Here is a 22,180-nt window from a genome sequence, read left to right as displayed (position 1 = left end):
TGTCTTTTTCCTCCATACTCGTTCGTCATCTCATCACTCACCTGTTTTCATAGCATTTCATCTCTCAGTCTCTCACGTCACCTTATGTGCTATCACATTCACATTATTGTGTGTCACATTGTAAAAGATTGAATTAAGGGTTTGTGTAATTATCATGTATTTATGACTAGAATTCGATTCTGCTAGCCTCGTAACTCTCGTAAGGCCCACCATACAAAAATTTCAGAACGTTTTAATTCGAACCTTGCTGTAGGTATTAAGTAAATTGGGATTAATTTCGTTTGTTTAAAAAGCAATGAAACAAAAGTACTGTTTATTTGGTTCATGAAATGTTCTCATTAGATTGCAACGAAACGTACATTGTTATGTACTCGTATTTATAAAGTATATTGAGCCTCACGAGGCTACGGATTGAAGACTCGACGTATCTATATTGTACTACTTACTTTTAAAAATATGATTGCATTCTTTTCTGTTCTGATAAAGTGTTTTTACAAAGTGATATTCGCCCAGTGTATCAAGTCCGTTCTCTCGGTTTCTATTCCGTGTATCGTGTTCGGTGTGTGTGTTGTGAAACTATTGTTCATGCTTGTTTAATGACTAAGATAGTGCTTTAACAATGTCTCAACGACCAATCACTTGCTTGATATTCATGTGAACTATATTGCTTAGGTAACAAAAGCAAGTGAGTGGTATGTGAATTTTGGATAAGGAGTTCATATCATTTAAAAATAAAATAGATAAAATAAAACTTAACTACCGAATTTACAGTACAGGGGTTCCCAATTTTTTTTATGAACCCTGTCCCTCTTTGGTGTAATATGTTTTTCGTATGATTCCGTGTTTTTTTTGTGCAAAGGAAGAAAATGTATGTGTTCTTCGGCTTTATTTTACAGTTACGTGGCCGAGGCCCAGAGTTTGGAAACTCCTGTAATATTTGTAATTGACATTTGTCATGCACTGTGTTCTCGGAAGTGTCTCACCTCTCTGTCAAGATGTCCATTTTGCTGCCAACATGTATTTCAATGTTAATATGTGTGTACACCACCAACGTGTGGTTAAATAATTAATAAAACTTTTGAAGTAAATATTAGTGATGCCCATACTTATGGACAAAGAATTATTAAGACGCTTAAAGCAAATGCTAAATATTATGCACAGTTTTTACAGCTAAAGTAGATGGTATTAGGAGTCGCAGGAGGGCTGAGGTGAATCGTTATTTCATTATATATATATACAGCTACTGATGCGCCGTCAGAACCACAGAAATTTCAAAAATTTCCAAAAATTCCAGAAACTTCTCATATTTTTATGCATGGGAATCTATAATTTCCATATCCAAGTTTTCTTTGTCCCCTGTAAATTTTTTCCTGAAATTTTCGAGAACTTTTTGGAAACTTTTTAGCACATTTGTATATTAATTGCAAGAAAGATAGAGTTAGATCAAGAAAAGTCTGCAGAGATTTTGACAGCACACGCTTTGCCAGTGTTATTTCTACGTCATAATTTCATAGATGTTTGACGATTAAACACTGCGTGTGCTGTCAAACTCTCTGCAGACTTTTCTTGGTTTAACTCTAGTGAATTATCGAATGAGTGGTCAAATGAGAATTTAAGTGCACGATATTTATTTGAATACCTGGATGAAACTTTTTGGTTAATCTCGCGTTTGGCTCTTGGACTTGCTATCGGTACGAAAAAAGAATACTAATTTCAGTATCCCGATGTCATGTTATTACATGACATGTTGTTGCTGTTGTTGTGATATGAGTATGACTTCAACTCTGGTGCCAATACATATACTGCCCAACGTATATTAAGCTGCCCAACGGTAACGTTTGACAATCGATTTAAGTAAGAACGCTAAGCACAAATAATTTCGTTCATTGACCCGCTGGTTCCTATATCTATCGCACGCGCGTAATTATATTGCTGTTCGCCTACCGCGAACCACGTTCGACGTGTTACCTCCCTGTCACACTTACGTACGAATTTACAAGTGCGACGGAGAGGCAACACGTCTAACGTGGTTCGCGGTAGGCCCTCAGGGGTCGATGACACTGTGCGTGCGAGACAGCAATATAATTATGCGCGGGCAATAGAGATAGGAACAGGCGGGTCTAACTACTTTGGTTTTTATAGCTACGGCTGCAATATTTTGCACTAGGTATTTCACGCGTCTTAATATTTCTTTAGCGATGAAATACGAAATAGGTTTATATCTGATATATACACGTTTGTGGTGATGTATGTTATGTATTGTGTTTAACGTTATTTGTGATAAAAATTTGGGCTTGAATAATAAAATAATATTATTTTCTCTAAACAAATTTTGTCGATTTTTTTAATGAATGGAGTTCATTTTTTTCCTTTTAGTAGGTATATTTTGTTAATATTGAACACAATAAGAAATTTATTAAGCAGAGTATGGAGGTAAATTTCGCTCTCCAATTCATTCTGCGTATTATCTCGGGAATACCTCACTCGAAAGAGTGTACCAGGTAAGGGATTTGGGACTTGCTCTGGATGTGGAGCTAGACTTTCGGGAGCATGTAACTAGCACTTGTAAAACGGCAACCAAAACCTTAGGATTTATAATGAGGGTATCAGCGGAATTTAAAAATACCACAGTGGCTATGATGCTCTACAATGCGTATATCCGGAGCAAGCTGGAGTTCGGAGCCCTTACTTGGGACCCCAGTGAGGAAAAGTATAGGCTGATGATCGAGAGGGTACAAAGACGGTTCGCGCGATATATCTACAAACGAATTTACGGGTACTACCCTTATATGTATCCCTCTCTTTTCGTGCTGGGTATGGTGGGACTCAGCACGCTTAACCTCAGACGCAAACTGCTGCTGTTGATCCATTATTATGGAATTCTCAATGGTGAAGTAAATAACCCCTGTGTGCTGGGGAGGTTGGGTTTATTTGTACCGAATGCGCGCCCCTGTCCTGCAGGGCTGAGCGCGCTGCCGGCGAGGCGCCCGCAGCGGCTCTTCGCGGCGAGCGCAGTGCGCACGCGCCGCGCAGGGAGCGCACCTACCGCGAGGGCCCTGTCTTTGCTTAATGCCATGTCCGTCGACGCCCCACATATAGACGTGTTTGCGGATAGTGTTGGTGGATTTGGTCGAAAACTTTTAATTTATTTAAATAATAACTTTGTATAGTTTATTACAAGGATTTGTTTTAATTCAAAAATGGTTTACAACTTTACTGATTTAATTATTTAAATTGTATATTTTGTGGCGTGTTACTTTTCTAGATTTTATGACATTTGTATTAAGTATTATTATATTTTTTGTGGTTAATTTTATCTAAATGATTAGTCCTAGTATATAAGCGACTTGGTTTCTTTGGACTGTAATGCTTATATATTTCGTAATAAATAATAAACAAATAAACAAATCTTTAACTAAATACTTTTACTTTGCTACATGATACAAATGTGTGTAATTATGAACTTATCAATCAGTGTAATATAATCAATTATGCAAATGAAATACACAAAAAAACATTAAAATCGGTAACATTTCTTTATATCTTTAAAGGGTAGGGTGGGGTTAAAAGAACCGCGAGTAACAAAACCCTCTTACGAGATCTATAAACTACCTTACCCTACTTAGACAACATATTATGTACTTAATATGCTTGGCATCAAAAGTTTACTTTCTGTATTATCATAGAGAAAAAAATACATGGAGTGCTCACTCCATACATCAGTTTTAGTACCAAAAATACTATTAGCATCTAGCATCGAGTAGCGGAACTATCAGTACTGCTATACTTGACAATAGATGTAGCCACCGACCGGAAAGTCTTATGCTGTTGAGATAAGACTTTCCGGTCGGTGCTACATCTATTGTCAAGTAGCAATACTGATAGTTCCGCTACTCGATGCTAGATGTAGACACTGAAATTAATAGTCTGAACTGATGTATGGAGTGAGCACTCTATGTATTTTTTTCTCTATGGTTTTATGTACTGGGAATCTACATTACCATTTTAAAGGGACATGAACATAAACCAAACTCTACTATTTGTGTCCATAGTAGATAACATATAATAAAGCTGTTAATACATATATTTGTGACTTTCCATCACAGAAGGGTCCTTACGCTCCATGTGCACAAGGACCCTTTTGTATTGGAAAGCCACATTTGACCGAAAGCAAAAGTCTTTGTTGCAAAAAAATACAGACGTAACGTTCGGTTACCTAGTTTTAGGGCTAATTTAGACGGCGCGCGAACTCGCGGAACTCGTATACGATTTTAGTTACATTGCGGAACATTGAGGTGACATCAATTCAGCCGACCGATCAAATGACGCAATGTAATGAAACTCGCATGCGATTTCTCGCACCGTCTAAATGAGTCCTTAAAGCTTAAATGCCGGTACAACTAAATTCAAAATTTTACAACGTAATTAAGTAGAAAAGTTTCGAAAAACAAAAGAATAATGCTTTCGGAGAAGACTTTTTAGATTGTGTAAAGTCGGACCAAGCTAACTCTGCATGGCGTTTGCAATGACATAGTGTGGCCATGTCATCATCATAAAACAAAAAACTATGAAAACATGACGCTTTATAATGACAATCCCTCACTTTGTTCTGTTCAAGTCGGTGCAAAGTTAGCCTAGTCGGGCTTTACGCGATTTTCACACTGATACAGATCCACACACCGCTCCAGCGTGTGAACTAAAACAGCGTAAGGTCAATGTGGCTAATTCCGTCAACTTTATAACACCTGTATGTAAAACCCTTTTTATGTGCAAATAAATGATTATGAATGAATGAATGAATGAATAGGGACTATTCCGTCTACCAGCGTTTTTCTCGATCAACGAACAATATTGATAATTTCATCGACAAAGCAGCGATTGCTTTTAGTTTCAGCAATCAAAAGCAGATGGTTTTTTCCTACGATTAAAAATCAAAGAAATATACGCTCGTGGACGGAATAGTCCCTATGATGGTATTAGCCACATTGACCTTATACAGTTTATAGGGTGTCGCTTCCGTATGGATCAAACGAAGACCAATGATTTGACGCTCATCTAATTTTCGCTCATCACATCGGTAGCTCTAATGGACCTCTGCCATTGGCTTTCGTTTCATACTCCGACACCGTGTATAGGATATCCAACCTGCGCTGACGCAGCGTACTACGTAGGCGAACAACACGCGAACGCGAAGTGAACCAATCCTTGTATACCTATAGAAGTGTCCTAGGTACGTGAGCGATCTTTTTGCGAACGCGAACGCCGTGCCGCGTTTCGCTCGCGTTCGCGAGCTGTTAGCTTACGTAAGACGCAGCGTGAGCGGTGTGCGGCTCCATGTGAGGACCACCACAGTAAAATATGAACAGTAAACTCACCTGACTCTAAAGCAGAGGGCGGCCGGCGCGCGTCGGAGCAGCCGTCAGCACCGAGCCCATGCGCGCTGCCCTGCGGCAATGGCCGCGTCAGCGGAACATTCAAATGTGAGACATCGCCTAGCTACCCTTTAGCCAATTAAATGGATTTTGGCCCCTGAGTGAACCCATGCGCGCTGTGCTCAATGTACCTAACGGTACCGGCGTTAGATGCGAGATTTTTGACCTAAAGTTGTTAAATGTGAGCCCGCGCTGCAGACTTTACGAGGCTAGTTGTCTTTGTCTTTTAAACAATGTAGCGGGGCGCCTAGAGATGCAGGGTTTTTGATCTCTTGTGCCCTCTAGCATTTCGGGGTGAGACGTCAGCCCCGGAGTTTTAAATGCGAGCCAATGCACGCTGAGATTTGCCATCAATTTTTGGCCTAAAGTTGTTGAATGCGAGCCCGCGCTGCAGACTTTACCAAGCTTCATTGTCTTTTAGAAAATGTAGCATGTGCCCTGAGCATTTCGGGGTGAGACGCCATTACGCGAAAAGTTTTTGGCCCCCTGAGTTATAGATGGGAGATTTCAATGCCATCAATCACCAATGTATTTAACGGGACGGACCGGCGTTAGATGAAAGATTATTGATCTCAAGTACTAAATAAATGTGAACCCATGCGAACTCCAAGGCTTTCAAGCTAGGTGTCTTTTAGACAATTTAGCGGTACGCATGCTTGCAGGGTTTTTGGTCACAAATAATGCGCCTTCTGGCATGTAAGGATTAGATGCAAGATTTTGGGCCTCAAACTATACAGACTATTGAAATCGTTTCAAATAAGGAGTAGGTAGGTTGCATTATTCAGGGTCGCCTGGTTTTTTATATTGATAATAGTAACATAATGATCTTGTTGATTCAATGTTCGTTACCTTGAAACTCGTTAAATAGGTACTGGAAAAACTATGAAATTCTCGGATTTTGAGAATGTTTCCTACTATTTAGTTATGTTACAGAGTAAGATTTTTTCAGATCTTGTCAAGATACTAATCGAGTTTGATAGCTGGAACTTTAGGTACCTCTACCTACGCATTTATTTTAATATAGTAATAAAATCATAATCATAATACATAGGCAAAGGGGTAGATAATACATAGGTAGGGTAGAAAAGGGGTTTCAATCGAACTTTATGGCCGTACTAAACCGGCATTCTTATTCATTAATATGGTTTTCGGCGTACTTTTGTCATTAAATGTACTTAACATCTAACGCCGGTTTTGACGAAAAGGAATTACGAAATATAAAAGGTCGGTTTGACGAGAGAGACCAAAAAGTAGTTTAAATACTCGTGATAATAAAAAGACTCGACTGGGTACTTAAAAGACTCGCAAGATTTTTAAGCGCTGAACCTCGTTAAAACGAGTCAAGTTCTTCAAACTTAGATTCACAAAACTCTAGTTTCTACAAAACTAACAGTCCTTCTTATCCGACCTTACTAAGTTGATAGTCCGGCACTCTGCCCCAATTTGATCAGTTACTAGCTAACCCCTCAACTGTACAGGTGTAAGGTTCTAGTAATTTGAACAGTAATGGATCATGCACAACGCATGCACCATTCCAGTCATGCTATTTGTGGGCCAGTGTATTAAATGACCATGTTTCAAAATGATTTTACTCTCAAGCTATACACTATAGATTTGAGATGCGTTGAATAACGCTTGCACAGTCTAAGTAGGCTATCAAAATCGCTGCCAAGTTGCCATAGCTTGGTCTAACTCTAGCGTGTTATACTACTTCTACTGAAAGGTCAATAAGACCCTCTGGACCCTCTCCTTTTTCACCTCTATATTATTGTTTATCTGAGGTAAAAATTACTCAAAATAAGCGAGGGTCGCACCATTCAAAATGTGACTGTTCTTGGCAAAGCTTTCCCATAAAATATTATTTTAGTTCTTTAAAATGATTATGGTTTCGTACCAGATATAAAATCAACCAGATTATTATAAATAATATGATTTACTTGTATACTGATAAAACAAAATTTTCGATTGATTTTTGTTTCTGTACCTACATACATACCTACATACCTTCTTATTCTTATTATTCTTATTATACTCGTAGAGCAACGTTATGAATCTTTAATACGTTACGCGCGTGCATATAAATATCATTTTCATTTTGAAACATGGTCCAGGGTTCAATCAATTAATATGAATTATAAACAGAGATACCTACTTAAATAATACGGGGAATTTCTCGGGCTTATTACGAGCTATAATAACATAGTTTTTTTGTAGCAGTCGACTAGATTTTTAATCTAAGACATTGTTACACTAGTACGGTTTATTAACCTGCGAAAGACTACTAGAACGATCTAGGTCCGGGCCGAGGCACCCGACACATCGTTTTCTATGACGGGTGATCGGTGATCACGTGATTTTTTCTATAAAAAACGAAGTGTCGGGCGCCTCAGCTCAGACCCTGACCGTTCTAGCGTGAGTCATCTAAAGGATGGCTAAGATGGAAAGCTACTAGTCGTCCAGTCGAAAAAAAAAAGATCAGTATTTTATTTGTATAACTTGTTCTAGCTATCAAAAGAATAATCAATAAACTGGCCATACTAATGCCTGGTAGTCTGAATTTACTTAAATAGTTGTACCACATTAATATAAGACAGTTTGCTGCAAAACGCATTAAAGGAAGGCAGTAACTCATTCGCAAGTTCATACACATCAAATATATTCATGTCTCTATGGATAAATGCAAAGTTTAGTGCCCTTTTTTATGGGATACCTACTTCATTTCGTGTTCACGGGACATTCTTGTGTCTCTAATAAGGATCTGGGGGTACAAGTCTCGCGCAGCCCAGCGGTGGCAACATGGTTCCATTTTTATCGCCTGTCACTATGCCTGTCACTTTCGCACTTACATACTTGTAGAACGTGATAGGCATGGCGACAGGTGATAAAAATGCGACGGTGCTACGGCCGCTGGTGAAAATGGGTATAAGTTCCATATAGTCTGTGCGGAAAGAGAAGAGTCGTAGAATGTATTGGATCCCATATATTTCACGACTCCATTCTTTCCGCACAGACTCTAACACTCACTCTTTTTCTGTGCTGCGATATATTTGTACCTCTCCTAGAGCCACATAACTTCTGTTTGAGAATCTGTGTATGACCCATAAGCGCTACTTGCACCATCCCATCGGTATTAACCGGTTAAACCGTTAACCCAGTGTAATTGTACTGGTATGGTAACTACAGGTTGAACCGGTTAACCCCGGGTTAGTCAATGGTGCAAGTGACCCTAAGCGCCACCCGCTTAACCCTGGGTTAGTGAGATGGAGCAAAGGGGCCTAAGTGTCTTAACTACTAAGATATTCACCTGGTCTTCTGAATTGGTGGGCGTCTGCTTGTTGTCCTCGCTGCCACTGTCCGAGCATTCCTCCTCCATCAGGGGTTCCAGTCTTCTCCTAAAAATATCCCTACGTTACGTTTCAAGGTTAGTATCTTGTGTAAAATTTTGTTCATCTGCCAATTGGGAGTGAGTAAAGTACCTAAAGTAATATTAATGGGTCTTCCAGCGGGCGCAGCATGGTTCAATTTTATCGCCTGTCACTATGTCCGTCACTTTCGCACCTATATACCTGGTGACAAGCGATAACAATGCAACCGTGCTACCGCCGCAGTACTACGAGTTGTTTAATACCCGTTGTCGGTTAATACCGGTTTTTTTATTCTGGTATCCAATACATAGTTCATTAGATAAACATTTCAGAAAAATATGAGGAAACTAGTAGTACTGTAAAATATTATCTCTTAATGAATGTGCTAATCTAACACAGAAGTAGGCATGCAGCTAGCTATTATAGTGTGACTCAAAGTGGGGACAAGAACAGACAAAAATCAAATTTGATTAAAGTTCACGCTTGGTTCAAGTGACCATCACAAAGACAGCGCTTTGAATTTGACAGCCTAATGTTATGTAGATAGAACTGCCGGCCTAGCCAAGGTGACAATCGCTATCGCTTCGCCATCGAATCGCTTTGTGTCTCTCTATCACTCTTCCTTATAAGTGTGACTGTGACAGTTGCGTTTCGTTCGCCACGTAGAGTTTGCGATTGGCATGTTGTCTACGGGGCCTGTATGGCTCCATACGCCTACCGCAAACTCTGGGTGTCAAAAGTTGACAATCACTATCAATCTGTACAGTGTATTACTTACTTCATCTGTCAAATTCTGAGGCACAGTTTTCCTTAAACTTTCTCTCTTTCACCATCTCTTTGTCTACGTAATGTCGTGTCCCGATCTTAGAATTTCATAATTTCATTAAATGGAATTTTAGAATTGATCTCTTCATGATGGTTAGGTTAGGTATGACTTTTTCATGACGTGGCCAACCGATCAGTTCATGAAATGATTGCCACATCATGAAATGATCAATACTAAGATCTGGCCATGACATCTATAGCGTGTCGTCGACTGTTGGGCTTTGAAAACTGAGCTACTTTTATTATGGCACCAATCCCGAAATCGTAAACGTTTTTTGGCCTCGACAAAAACATCGACATCTGATCAGCCTAAAGGCCTAAAGCCAGCTATGAAACCCTTAAAAGTAGCTCAGTTTAGCGAGCAAAATCCTGCACCTAAAACAGTGGAAGGCACATTGTATTTATATTAAGAACCATGGAATGTTGCGTATATTTACCTGGGTAGCAGCGGCCTCAGCGTCGTAGGTCCAGTGATGGTGGGCGCCATGAGGAGCTCATCCATCATCAGCTCCGTATCGTCGTCTCCGGCGTACGACGATGAAGACTTCGTGGGTGACTGTGAAAGTGAAAGGCTTTCTGTTCAAAAGGCATATGTACCACTGTTATAAAAGTGGAAGTTTCTTTGAAGATTTGTTCTACGTTCTCGCTTTTTTTGTAAATTAGTAAACACTTTGTTGCACAAAACGAATAAGTACACAAGGTAGTGCATGCCAACGAGTAAAAAGACGTACTAAAAGTTTGAACTATCTCTTCCAGTTACATTTCAGAGGTTTCCTTAGATTTTATTACCTTTTCGTAATTCAGAGATGGTGTCTCTCTGCTCAGAGTCCAGCAGATTATTGGACAGGTTCCGAGACGAGGGTATCCCCCACGCCTCCTCCCGTTCACCCCACTACCCCCCACTCCCCACTTAGGTACAGAGAGCGTGCCGTGCTCGGAGTCCGGCAGATTATCGGACAGGTCGCCAGAAGAGGGTGTTCCCCAAACCTCCTCCCCGCTTGCCCCACTGCCGCCAACACTTCTCTTCAACGTTCGACCTACGCCGTTCCACACTTACAGAGAGCGTGCCGTGCTCGGAGTCCGGCAGATTATCGGACAGGTCGCCAGACGAGGGCGTCCCCCACGCCTCCTCCCCGCTCGCCCCGCTGCCGCCAACACTTCTCTTCACCGTTCGACCTACGCCGTTCCACACTTACAGAGAGCGTGCCGTGCTCGGAGTCCGGCAGATTATCGGACAGGTCGCCAGACGAGGGCGTCCCCCACGCCTCCTCCCCGCTCGCCCCGCTGCCGCCAACACTTCTCTTCACCGTTCGACCTACGCCGTTCCACACTTACAGAGAGCGTGCCGTGCTCGGAGTCCGGCATGTTATCGGACAGGTCGCCAGACGAGGGCGTCCCCCACGCCTCCTCCCCGCTCGCCCCGCTGCCGTCGCCCGTCTCCGCCGTGCCGTCCTCCACCGCTGACTTCCACTCGCTGACGCCCAAGCATCTGTGGTTTGAGGTTTTTTAGTCCTTGATTAAACTGGGATGTTTAATATTGTGGAACCGAGTGTTTATCGTGGCTGTGTGCAAGAAGAAGTATATAGGTACGAGTGTTTTATATTTTATATCAAAATGAAAATTTAGAGATTACTTTACAATATTTCTTCTATTGAGGTCAATTAATAAAATCGTGTATAACAGAACAGGCTTAGTATTTATCTAAAAGATAATAAATAACTAAAATAGTTTTCAAAGAACGCTGCCAGTTTCAAATATTTTATATAAACTCTCTAAATTATTAGGACTATCTACTGATATAAACTTTTTGTTTACATTTAAAGTACATAAAGTTTAAAGGCTGTCTAGCAGATATTTATCTATTTCATAATTTGGTCACTTTTCTATGTTGTTAGAGTTAGGTACATAATAATAACGCTATTCTAAAGTTACATTAGACAGTAAATATTTAAAAAACTTCATTGTATGAACATATTACAATTCTAAGACTATGTATGTACCTATTGAACATGTATTTGACAAATTAATAATTCGATTAGGTACTTGTATTAAATTTAATATTAAAATAATAAAAACCCCACATAACCACTTGCATCCTTGCATACTTGAAACGAATATCTACAAAATTTTAATTTATAATTACATGTCTAGATTGCAAGTACAATAGTCTCACATTAATTGACTAAATTTTTAAACTATCAATTGATACTTGACAAAGACTAGCAAAATATTGTCTCTACAATTATTAATGGTTGTCCGTCATAAATATCTTCTCTACAAAATAGCTACAATAGAAAACGGTATCACTAAAAAACGATTTTTAAAATATTATAAAATATATTTCTACAATTATTCAGGGTTGTCCGTCATAAACATCTTCTCTACAAAACAGCTACATTAGAAAACGGTATCGCTCACAAAACGTTTAGTTAAAACATTATTAATAAAATATGTTTTCTACAATTATTCCTGGCCGTCACATAAATATCTTCTCTACAAAATGGCTACAATAGAAAACGGTCTCACTAAGAACACGTTTTTTAATATATTACAAAATATTTATTCCTGGCTGGCCGTCATAAATAGGTGTCTTCTCTACAAAATAGCTACAATGCAAAACGGTATAACTAAATAAACTTTTTGTAACGTTACCTATATTATTATTTTTTCTACAATTATTCCTAGCCGTCATATAATATTCTCTACAAAATAGCTACAATAGAAAACGGTATCACAAAAAAACGTTTAGTTTTACCATACTCATCGTTTCTGCTTCTGCGTTATTCCACCTAGTTGTTAAGGAAAAAGAAGGTTAGTAAGGGAAGTGTATAAACGGGGGACATACAGCGTGGCTGTTTTAAAACAACCGTAAGCTCCCATTTGTTAGATTTAAATTTGTAATAAAACCATTTAAAAAGTATCATTATTTCCAATTTTGGAGCATTTATATGAATAAATAGACATCGGATTTTAAGAAGAAAATTTTAATGACAGGAGTGTAAGTATATCGATAAACTCAACTATCAATGCTTTTCACAAATATTAGTGTTTTACAGGTAGAGAAACTACCTGTCATTAAATTATGGCCCGTAAATTGACATCTGTGTCAGTTTTTTTAAACAACCAAGCAGCGTAGAGTGTTAATACTGGTATAAAGTTCTGCACATTCTAATATATACCTACTTAATACTTACCCTATAACTTAGAACAGGACAACTCACTGGATTCAACAGAAAGTTTAAAATCATTTGACCGCCAAATACGTCAAGTGACGCGTGCCTAACCCAATATTTGTATTTGTTACATTCCGACCAGGTTCACGATATGCATGAACTGTAGACGGCAGTTCAGAAGTCCATTTTTAGATTTAAGCCACTAGATGGCAGCCTACTATACCAAATAGAGCCAGCGTCAAGGGGGCAGCACCTGCTTAGAGGCATGAATTGTTTTCGCTTTTTATTCAGGTCACGAGATGGCAGACCCTCCAGCCAACACGCACGGTTTCTATTGGCAAGGTGCGAAGTCGGTGGAGGGAGAAGTGGCGCTGGTTGTCACAAACACAGGTAATCTTACGGAATGTCTCACATTAGTACTAGCGGCAGCCGCTTGAACTAATTTTACTCCACAAGATTGAACGTAGAAAAGCCGGCAAAATGAGGGCAGCACCAGTAGTGCCTAGCGAATAGGGGTGGCGTTAAACATGTGTGTAAGGGATCCTTCATACCTTTCTAGGAAAGATGGCTGCTTGTGCGCAAGCGCTGTGCTGGGAACGCTCTCCGTGTAGCTGAATATGTTCATCTTCTCGACCACGAAGGAGCCTGCTCTGGCCGTCCAGCCCATTATGCCGCCTGCCGCTCCTGACACTGAAACGGGGTCTTTATTCCAGCGTCTTGCCAACGTAGCCAACCTACCAATCGCTTACGCTTCGTAGCCATCGAAACGCAACTGTCACTGTCGCACTATGGAAGAGTGATAGAGAGACAAAGCGTTTCGTTGTCGTAGCGATAGCGATTGTCACCTTGGCTAGGCCGGCTGATCCGATTCATGTATCGAAATCAAAAATAGTTTTTTGATACAATAAAACTTATGAAAAAAACCGCTAATTAATTAAATATATTCGAGTTTAACACTGCTATATGTTAATGTAAGGATATACAAACAGCCTGTGAAAACTGCACTAGGATTCTCGGATATAATTATTACTATAATATGTACCTAGTTATATCAATGGCATTTGCACATTTTTGCATAAAGTGGCAGCTGGTCTTTACTAAACGAAAATATTAACTAAATCATTTTTAAGTGCGAAAAGTTATTGACGGCATACTTAAATAGTTATCTGAGAAGTATGGGCCCTTTCTTAATTCTTTCTGTCAGTAAATTATCAGCATTTAAAAAAGTGGTATTCGATTTTGATGACGTTTCCAGCTGCTAATTCACTACTAGGAGATAAAGTCCTGTTTTTCGTTACGAATCCATATAGTTATAAAATACTTAATAAATACTGGTCTTACCCGTATTATACGCCTTCGTCGGCTCCGGCTCCGTCCTCACGTTTCCGTCATCCGTCTCGTCGGACGGCAGACGCTCCAGACTCGACATCGTGCCGTACCTGAAATCAATGTTGCCGGATCTAAATCAGACGTAGGTTAGTTGTGTGGGGAAACAGAGGTCGCCATTACGCACGGTGGTAGCCATATGAGGTGCACTGACTGAGGTTAAAAACTATCATAGCTTTCTGTATGACCGTGGACTTTAGATACATGCGACTAGCGGCGTGGCAAGTGGCAAATCAAGGCCATTTATTCGCTGGCCAACTCTATTGTAACGCCTGCAAAAGAGTCTTCAAGACCAAGTTCGACCTGGCCAGTCACATTCGGGCCCATAATAGGCGTAATCCATAATAACTGAGGTCGCCGTCATCGAAATCGATTAGGAGGAATATACTGGTTCTGCTCTAATTTTGTGGGTTTTCTACGTGTGTGTAAACTTGTAAAGGATCCTTCATACCTTTCTAGGAAAAATGGCTGCTTGGCCCTCATTTTGTGTTTTCTACGTTAAATGTTATGGAGTAAAATTAGTTCCAACGGCTGCATTAATGTGCGACATTCCATAAGGTTACGTGTGTGATCAGCCCCACTTTCTACACGCCACCGACTTCGCACCTTGCTAATACATTGCGTTGCGCTCTATCAAATGAACAGCCTTGATTTGCCGGTCGCCGCCGCCGGTTTAGTGAATCCAGACCGCGCTCTTAAGGGGCCCGCTGATTGACAGTCCGCCGGACGACATCGGCCTGTCAGTTAGAACAAAAAGTTGACAGTTCCGAACAACTGACAGGCCGATATCGCCCGGCGGACTGTTAATCAGTGGGACCCTTCAAAGATACGGTTCCACAGATCTTTAGTCCGTATATTAAATATGACTCACGCTTTCGGCAGGGCCGAGGTGTCCTACACTTCGATTTCTGTGATGGGTGATCACGTGTTGCTATAGAAAACGTAGTGCCGGACGCCCCGGCCCGGACCCGGACCGCTCTAGCGTGAGTCATCCTTTATGTAGCGTCCTAATAACCTGCGTTGATCTCTGAGTTTTTAACCTTTTTCTGTTACTGGTGGGTGGTGTGGAGTAGGCGATGTGGAGTGAATAGGAAGTGACATTTGGCTTTGCAGGTGGTAACGATTAGGTATTGATTAATAGTCTGATTATTTATGACCAACAGGACTCAACTTAACTATAGGTTGTGTTGATGTATAATTAACTAATTATTCAATATGTTTTGAATAGAGAGAGGTTGTAAAGTGTATATGTAACAACAAACAACAACAACCTAAGTGCGACATAGATGGGTTACAGGTATCTATTTATTAATTCGTCGAGAGGCAATCATGTTACCGGCGCAAATACTTCTGTTAGACACTCAAAAAATATTATATGGGATATAAACAGAATAATAGGGATTTAAGATGGGTTTTCATTTAGGTTTATTCTTTTTTTTTTTCTCTTAGTCTTATTTAGATACTCCAGGAATTTTCTTTATAAATACCGTAAATTCACCCAACTATTAGTCCATTAAGTTCATTACGTTATCAAGCAGGTTTACGTTATTAAGTAGGCCTTTTGGTGTTGTCTGAGTTTTTTTATTCTATCCATGATACTCCTAATAGCTTGCTTTCTAAATACGACATCCAGATAATTCCTGAACAAAGATATTCGAGTTAGTTTTGAGCCATAGGAGCTTTTCGACTAGCTAGAAAAACTAGTGCCCACGCCAATTACTGGGATTAGTTGCCAAGCGGACCCCAGGCTCCCACGAGCCGTGGCAAAATGCCGGGACAACGCGAGGAAGATGATGAAGATGAGGAGCTTTTCGACTACAGTTGGGTGGTATAATGGTACACGATTCTTCAAAAGCTTTATGGTACAAGCAGGGTTCTACATGGTTCTTCATGACTAAGGATCGGGCAGTGCGTAATGGCTTTCAATATTGGATACAACAGACCTCTTGAGTGACACGTACGGCAGGTCTTCCGGCGCGTCCGGCGATTCGGGAGATTCATCTATTGTATCCTGGAAAATTATTAGAATTTATTGTTTGGTTCAGGACTGTCTCATTTCAAACATAGACAGAGGACAGAGAATCATTTGTCTTTGTCTTGCGCTAGTACTAGCACCCAAAAGAAAGGGATGAACATGATTTTTCTGATTCTTACTGTCAGACAAGTTGTGTTGGCCAGACTAAGTAGGTATAGTAGCCAATGCTACTAGAAATAAAGGCGAAAAATTGTGGAAACACTAATTATTGTATTGTCACAACAATCATATTTTGTGAGCTTTTTGTAAACATGATTTTTATTTTAAAATATTTTTTGATCAAATATTGCATCGAAATGAATGAAACAAAACGTAAACAAGATAACATAAAGCGTGCTTCAAAGGCGCTTTGCCAAAATTTCAAGTTAGAGGATTGTGACTTAGATTAAAGGTGTACCTATGAACAAGAAAGGAAAATTAAAGCTGAATCCGTGTCTGATCTATTAATTCGTGAACAAAAATAATCAATGATTTATTAAGGTCTGCTTCTTGATCAACTTACAGTCTTATCAACAGAATTGTAGTCGGGAGTCGGCGGCACCACCGAGATGTTGACCGGGGATTCACATTTTAAGGAGCCCAGGCTTTCCGGCCTCGAGCTAACGTTTAAGCTAGTCGCAGACGCCTTCTTAAAGGGCTCAACTCGCATGAGATGCGCCGCTGGATTTATCGCCGACAGCCCCATCAACATCAGAGGACCCAGCTCCAAATCATCGTCTGATGCATCATTAGCGTCTTCAGTCTTTTTATTTATATCACCGTTCATTTTCGTAACCGCCGATATACCCATCCTAGGAGACCGTCTTAATCCCCTTTCAATTTTAAAATCATCATCTTCATGCACTGAATCGTCATCTAAAAACACCGATGACGTTTTAAGACACGTTCCAACGTTTTCTCTCTTAGTTATAATGTTCATACCTAAAACTTTATTAAGCACATTTTCAGCCTTTTGTCTTGTTATTTGTTCTTTTCTTATGCTTGCCGGGGATGGATAGTTTGCGTTGTTGTTTGTCTTTGACAATGTTACACTTTCAACGCATTTCACTTCGTTCAGGTATCTCTCTTGGGCTATAACGCATTGGACTTGGTTAGAAATGTTAGAGTTAGACATTCTTAAATCATTAGAGCTAGAATTGAACACCATCGAGCTACAAGTAGTATGGCTAGTGGATAAAGGACTATTATTTCTAGAGCCAGAGGAGGGACTAGGGGATCTAATAGAAGTATCTTTCCTTAACTCTAGTTGGCTCTTATTTGTTGAGTGAATACTTCTGCTAAGTAAGGGGGATTCAGTTTTTAGGTCATAGGACGTAGATTTGAGCATTCTTTGACTTTGCTCTATGGAGTCTATGACTCTCATGGCTGCTTTAGGAGCATCTTCTGGACGTATCTTGATAGCACCTTTACGCTCTAAATGCATGGAGAAGGTTTTCGGCTTCCTGTAATCAAAATGACGTTGTTAAGACATGTCCTTATGAGTAACTTTAATTGTCAACTTTCATCGAGTTAATTGGATTGCAGGTAGAATGAAAAGGAACTATGTTTACTATAATATTATATTATGGCCAGTTTTCGTGAACGTTTTTGACTCAGTCAATGTTATGTAGAATTTTTAATCTTGGACTTAATCCACGGGCTCTTCAAATGATAAAATAAAGAGCGACAACAGCTTCGACTTTGAAAATACAATAATAGTTGAATTAAAAATTTCGTTTGCGTTTTCTATGGACATTACGAAATTTAACGATTTCGCTACATTTTACTGAGGCTCCAATCATACAGCATCTTAAGTAAGTAAGTAAGTAAGTGTTTTATTTGTAAATATAGATAGAATTACAGTGGTGGTCAGTTTATAATATGTACAGTTTCACTATATTTTGCCAAACGGTGTACAAAAAAGTAAAGTAGGGAGTAAAAGACTGAAACATACGAATAACTAACTACCCATTAAGGGTCCGGCGAGTAAATTAGACTTAAAAATCCATTATTTTTATAACGTCCACACAGGAAAGTATACCGTTAACTCATTCTATAATAGTTTTTATCATAATTGGCTTAGGTACCTGTTACCGCAGTTGGCACTGCACGTAGGACTTTTACTCGACGAGTTCTGCGGCGAGGGTGCCTCCTTGGGCTTCGGAGGCTCCTTCTGCGATATGAGGGGGCTGTTGGGCTTCGAGAGGCACTTCTTGTGGCACTGACGGCAAACCGGGATCGTGTCTACGACCACTGGACTTGTGCGGACTGTGATCTAAAGTAGAAGCGTTTGAGGCGTTAGTTGAAAATACTTAGGGCGTCCAGTTTTTTATGCCCAGTATTTAGTCAATCGCCTAGTTCATTTTAGATTCCATCAACTCTCAATCGTCTTTACACCCTGGCGGGTACTGCCTCAGCGTGCGTCCCATGACACGGGAAAGGGCAGCATCCGCTCGGTGTCTACGACCCCTAACATCTCATTAAAATGTCAAAAGAGCCTCTACTCGTCCCATATACGTGCTACTGCTGGTCACAGGCTTCACGCTGAACCAATGCGAGTTGGACACTTCACATACACCTTTCAATTTCTTCGCCGATGTGTGCAGATTTCCTCACGATGTTTTCCTTCGTCGAAAAGCTAACAACCAAGCAAGCAAGCATAGTGGAACTAACAAAGTAATACTTACTTGACTCCCAGAGTTACTGCTCTTGGAGGGGCTGTGGTCCGTCTCCTTCTTCTCGCTCGGTGAACTCTTGTCTCCGTTCATGGTGATCACCTCAGCCACCTCTAAAAGGTTCAGCTCTTTCGACCGTTTCCTCAGTTCTTCTACGCTCCACATCTGCATAATAGATAAATGGAACAGGAACGTGTTATTATCGAGATCCAAAATTGTTTTGTTGTTGTATTTGTAAAGTTGAATTATTAAATAGAGTAAGTGTAGCTTGAGTGGACGCTCGAAGCGGAGCGTTCGGCGGGGCGTGCAGTGGTGTCGGGCTCACAAGTGATGTGAGCAGCGTGCACTAAGGCCGCTCCTATACGCTTGCATTTGTTTAACATGCACGCCGCACGCCCCGCCCCGCTGCACGCTCGAGCGTCCACTCAGGCCTTACACTAAATACGAGTAATATAAGTAACGATATTAAATACAGCATCCAAAAATTTGACTGCTGAAATAAATAATATGGCCCTTCAGCTTCTGGTACTTGCGTCACCATCGTCAGGTGCAGCATCGAGCCCCGATTGCTAGATCTATCTATATGCATGGGGGTTCCTTTGTTTCCCATAAAGTTTGAAGTCATAATGTAATTTTTGTCATATTATGATTAGTCCTAATACTGAAACCGTTAACTTTTCAGGATTTTCTTAAGGTTATCCTATAGGTTAGGTTAGGTTTGTTTTATGGCATAGATACCCATATATATGACTCAAGACTTGCATACCTAAGTGTCTCAATTTACCTCCATGTCAGGCTCAGGTGGGTCCAACTCTTCAGCCTCTGGTAGTTGTGTCATCCACTTCTGGAGATGCAGCGTGGAGCCCCGACTGCGGGAGCTTCGGGCGCCTTCTGTGGCGCTCGCAGCGCCGGTCTGCGTCTCGGCTGAGCTGCGGCGAGTCTATACAAGTAGCCGGGTGGACTTAGTCAAGGCCATACAAGTAAAGAAAGAATGGTAACTCCATACATCTCCTTCTGCTTATAATATTAGTTGTAAATTGTTTTAGTAGTACATTTTTCGTCAGTAGCGAATCTTATGCCATCTGGTGTCAAGTAGCGGTACTGATAGTTCCACTACCTTGACGTAAGATGTCGACTAACTCGCGTAACTCTAACTCGCGTTTTGGTAAGAAAACTGATGTACCTATGGAGTTTATATGGAGTTATATGAAAGAGTGGTTTCTTTACTTATATTTCTCTATGGTCAAGGCTCAAGCTGTTGCGGTCGTTAAAAAAACACACTTTATCAAAAGATGTAAGACTAGTTTGGCAACCTTTCTGATGAAACATTTCAAAGTCTACAGGCAATCGTTAAGATGTGCCCATGAAAGTGAGGCGGTTCAAATGCTATTTTCGTATCATAACTCGATAGGTTAAACTAGTACCTATCGATTGTACGAACTCGAATGGTCCTGGCCGACCGTACAGATGTAGTGCCTTATTGTTTTCCATCGTATTTTCTCGGAAACGTTACTATTTGTCATGCTACTTCAGTCAACCTCAGTACTTTTTGTATCGAGACTGACTGAAATAGCAAGACACGTTCGTACGTTTCCGTGAAAATACGATGGAAAATAATTATGCACTACAGCTGTAATATTGTACGCCCATGTACGATATATTGTACTTACTCGCTGAGCGATCATTGTGATCTGTCCGGCGACCGTGTACAGTTATTTTACTTACTTCAGAAGCTGTATAGGTATAGCAGCTTCTTTTTAGTATAGTTGAAATTTTCCGAGATGTTTTTTGTTCGGGCCCTAGCAGAGCCGTCTTCTTCACGCGCCAAAACAAAAATGTCGTTTAAAAACATAGAAGGTAGCATCCTACGAGGGTGAATCAAAAAGTCCTTAGAACTGGCTGTTTATAAAAAGTTTTTAAATGAAGTTTTTTTTTTTATTTTGAACTGTCATTATAACGTAATATTTGACAGTTGGTTTCATTCGAATTGTTCCCGCCGTTACATGGTAAATCAATATTTTGCGAAATAAGTCGACTAAAACGTCCCATTATGGAAAAAAATGAGTTACGTGCCGTGATAAAGTACTTGTGTATGAAAAAAATGACTACCAAGGAATTTTTTTTGGATATTCAGCAAACCGTAGGCACTAGTGCTGTACCCTATTCCACCGTCGCTTTCTGGGTTGCCGAGTTTAAAAGAGGCAGATCTAGCTGCGAAGACGACCCCCGCTCCGGCCGGCCATCTACCTCAGTTAACGCAAAAACCGTTGAAAAAATTGAGAAAATGGTTTTGGACGACCGGCGACTAACAATTAAATACATAGCAGAGACTCTAAAGATTTCATTTGGTAGCGTACATTCAATACTAACCGATGTTTTGGGTTTTAAAAAAGTGTCAGCAAGATGGGTTCCGCGAATGTTAACGCAGGCTAACAAAGACTTGCGTTTAGAAGTTTCGAAACGGAATCTAAAGAAAATCTTACATGATCCGGACACTTTTTATCGTCGTTTCGTAACAATGGACGAAACATGGGTTCACCATTTTGACCCTGAAACAAAAAAGCAAAGCATGTCCTGGAAACGGCCATCCTCCCCTCCAATAAAGAAATTTAGAGTATTTCCGACAGCAGGTAAAGTTATGGCCTCAGTTTTCTGGGATGCAGAAGGAATCCTTTTTATTGATTATCTGCCTAAAGGAAAAACCATTACAGGTGCCTATTACACCGATTTGATACCAAAAGTGCGTCAAGCAATCAAAGAAAAACGTCGAGGAAAATTGAGTGCGGGAGTGCTTTTTCACCATGATAATGCTCCGGCTCATCGATCACAAATGGCTCTCACTGCAATCCGCCAAGCTGGTTTTGAGATCTTTGATCATCCGCCCTACTCGCCAGACTTAGCTCCTAGTGATTTCCACTTGTTTCCGAAACTAAAGGAGCACATTCGCGGAACTAAATTTGACGACAACAACGCGGTCATGGGTGCCGTAGAGGAGTTTTTTGAGGCTCAAGAAAAATCGTTTTTTTATGATGGATTAAAAAAACTTGAAAAACGGTATAATAAATGTATAGAACAAGAAGGAAATTATGTAGAAAAGTAAAAAAAATAAAAATGATATTCGTTTGTTTTTGACCCTATTTCTAAGGACTTTTTGATTCACCCTCGTATCAGAAGTGGTCTACGCGTGCCTCCGTGAGGGACAAACCATACGCAATGTGACGCTATGATTGGTCGAATTTATTTGTTGCCCACCATAATCCATACTAATTTATGGTGGGGAATAAAAAAATGTGAGACTGTGACAAGGACA

At 40.3% G+C, this 22,180-nt stretch overlaps 1 protein-coding gene across 1 annotated transcript in view; it reads right to left on the bottom strand.

Annotated features, from left to right (window-relative positions):
- The window catches only part of LOC134661244 (uncharacterized), a 104,635-nt gene that overhangs the window by 9,047 nt on the left and 73,408 nt on the right, over positions 1–22,180 (bottom strand). Inside the window, exons 16-26 of the mRNA XM_063517231.1 lie at positions 19,655–19,810; positions 18,883–19,035; positions 18,283–18,470; positions 16,719–17,658; positions 16,125–16,192; positions 14,137–14,234; positions 13,347–13,485; positions 10,958–11,111; positions 10,060–10,178; positions 8,737–8,836; positions 5,376–5,445 (exon numbers count right to left, since the gene is read on the bottom strand). Of these exons, the coding sequence (XP_063373301.1) occupies positions 5,376–5,445; positions 8,737–8,836; positions 10,060–10,178; positions 10,958–11,111; positions 13,347–13,485; positions 14,137–14,234; positions 16,125–16,192; positions 16,719–17,658; positions 18,283–18,470; positions 18,883–19,035; positions 19,655–19,810 (2,185 nt within the window). The remainder of the gene's footprint in view (positions 1–5,375; positions 5,446–8,736; positions 8,837–10,059; positions 10,179–10,957; positions 11,112–13,346; positions 13,486–14,136; positions 14,235–16,124; positions 16,193–16,718; positions 17,659–18,282; positions 18,471–18,882; positions 19,036–19,654; positions 19,811–22,180) is intronic.

The sequence above is a fragment of the Cydia amplana genome, chromosome Z (genome assembly GCF_948474715.1).
Source record: "Cydia amplana chromosome Z, ilCydAmpl1.1, whole genome shotgun sequence".
NCBI lineage: Eukaryota > Metazoa > Arthropoda > Insecta > Lepidoptera > Tortricidae > Cydia > Cydia amplana.
Note: the sequence above shows the minus strand (reverse complement) of the source record. Positions and strands in the feature narration are given on the sequence as shown.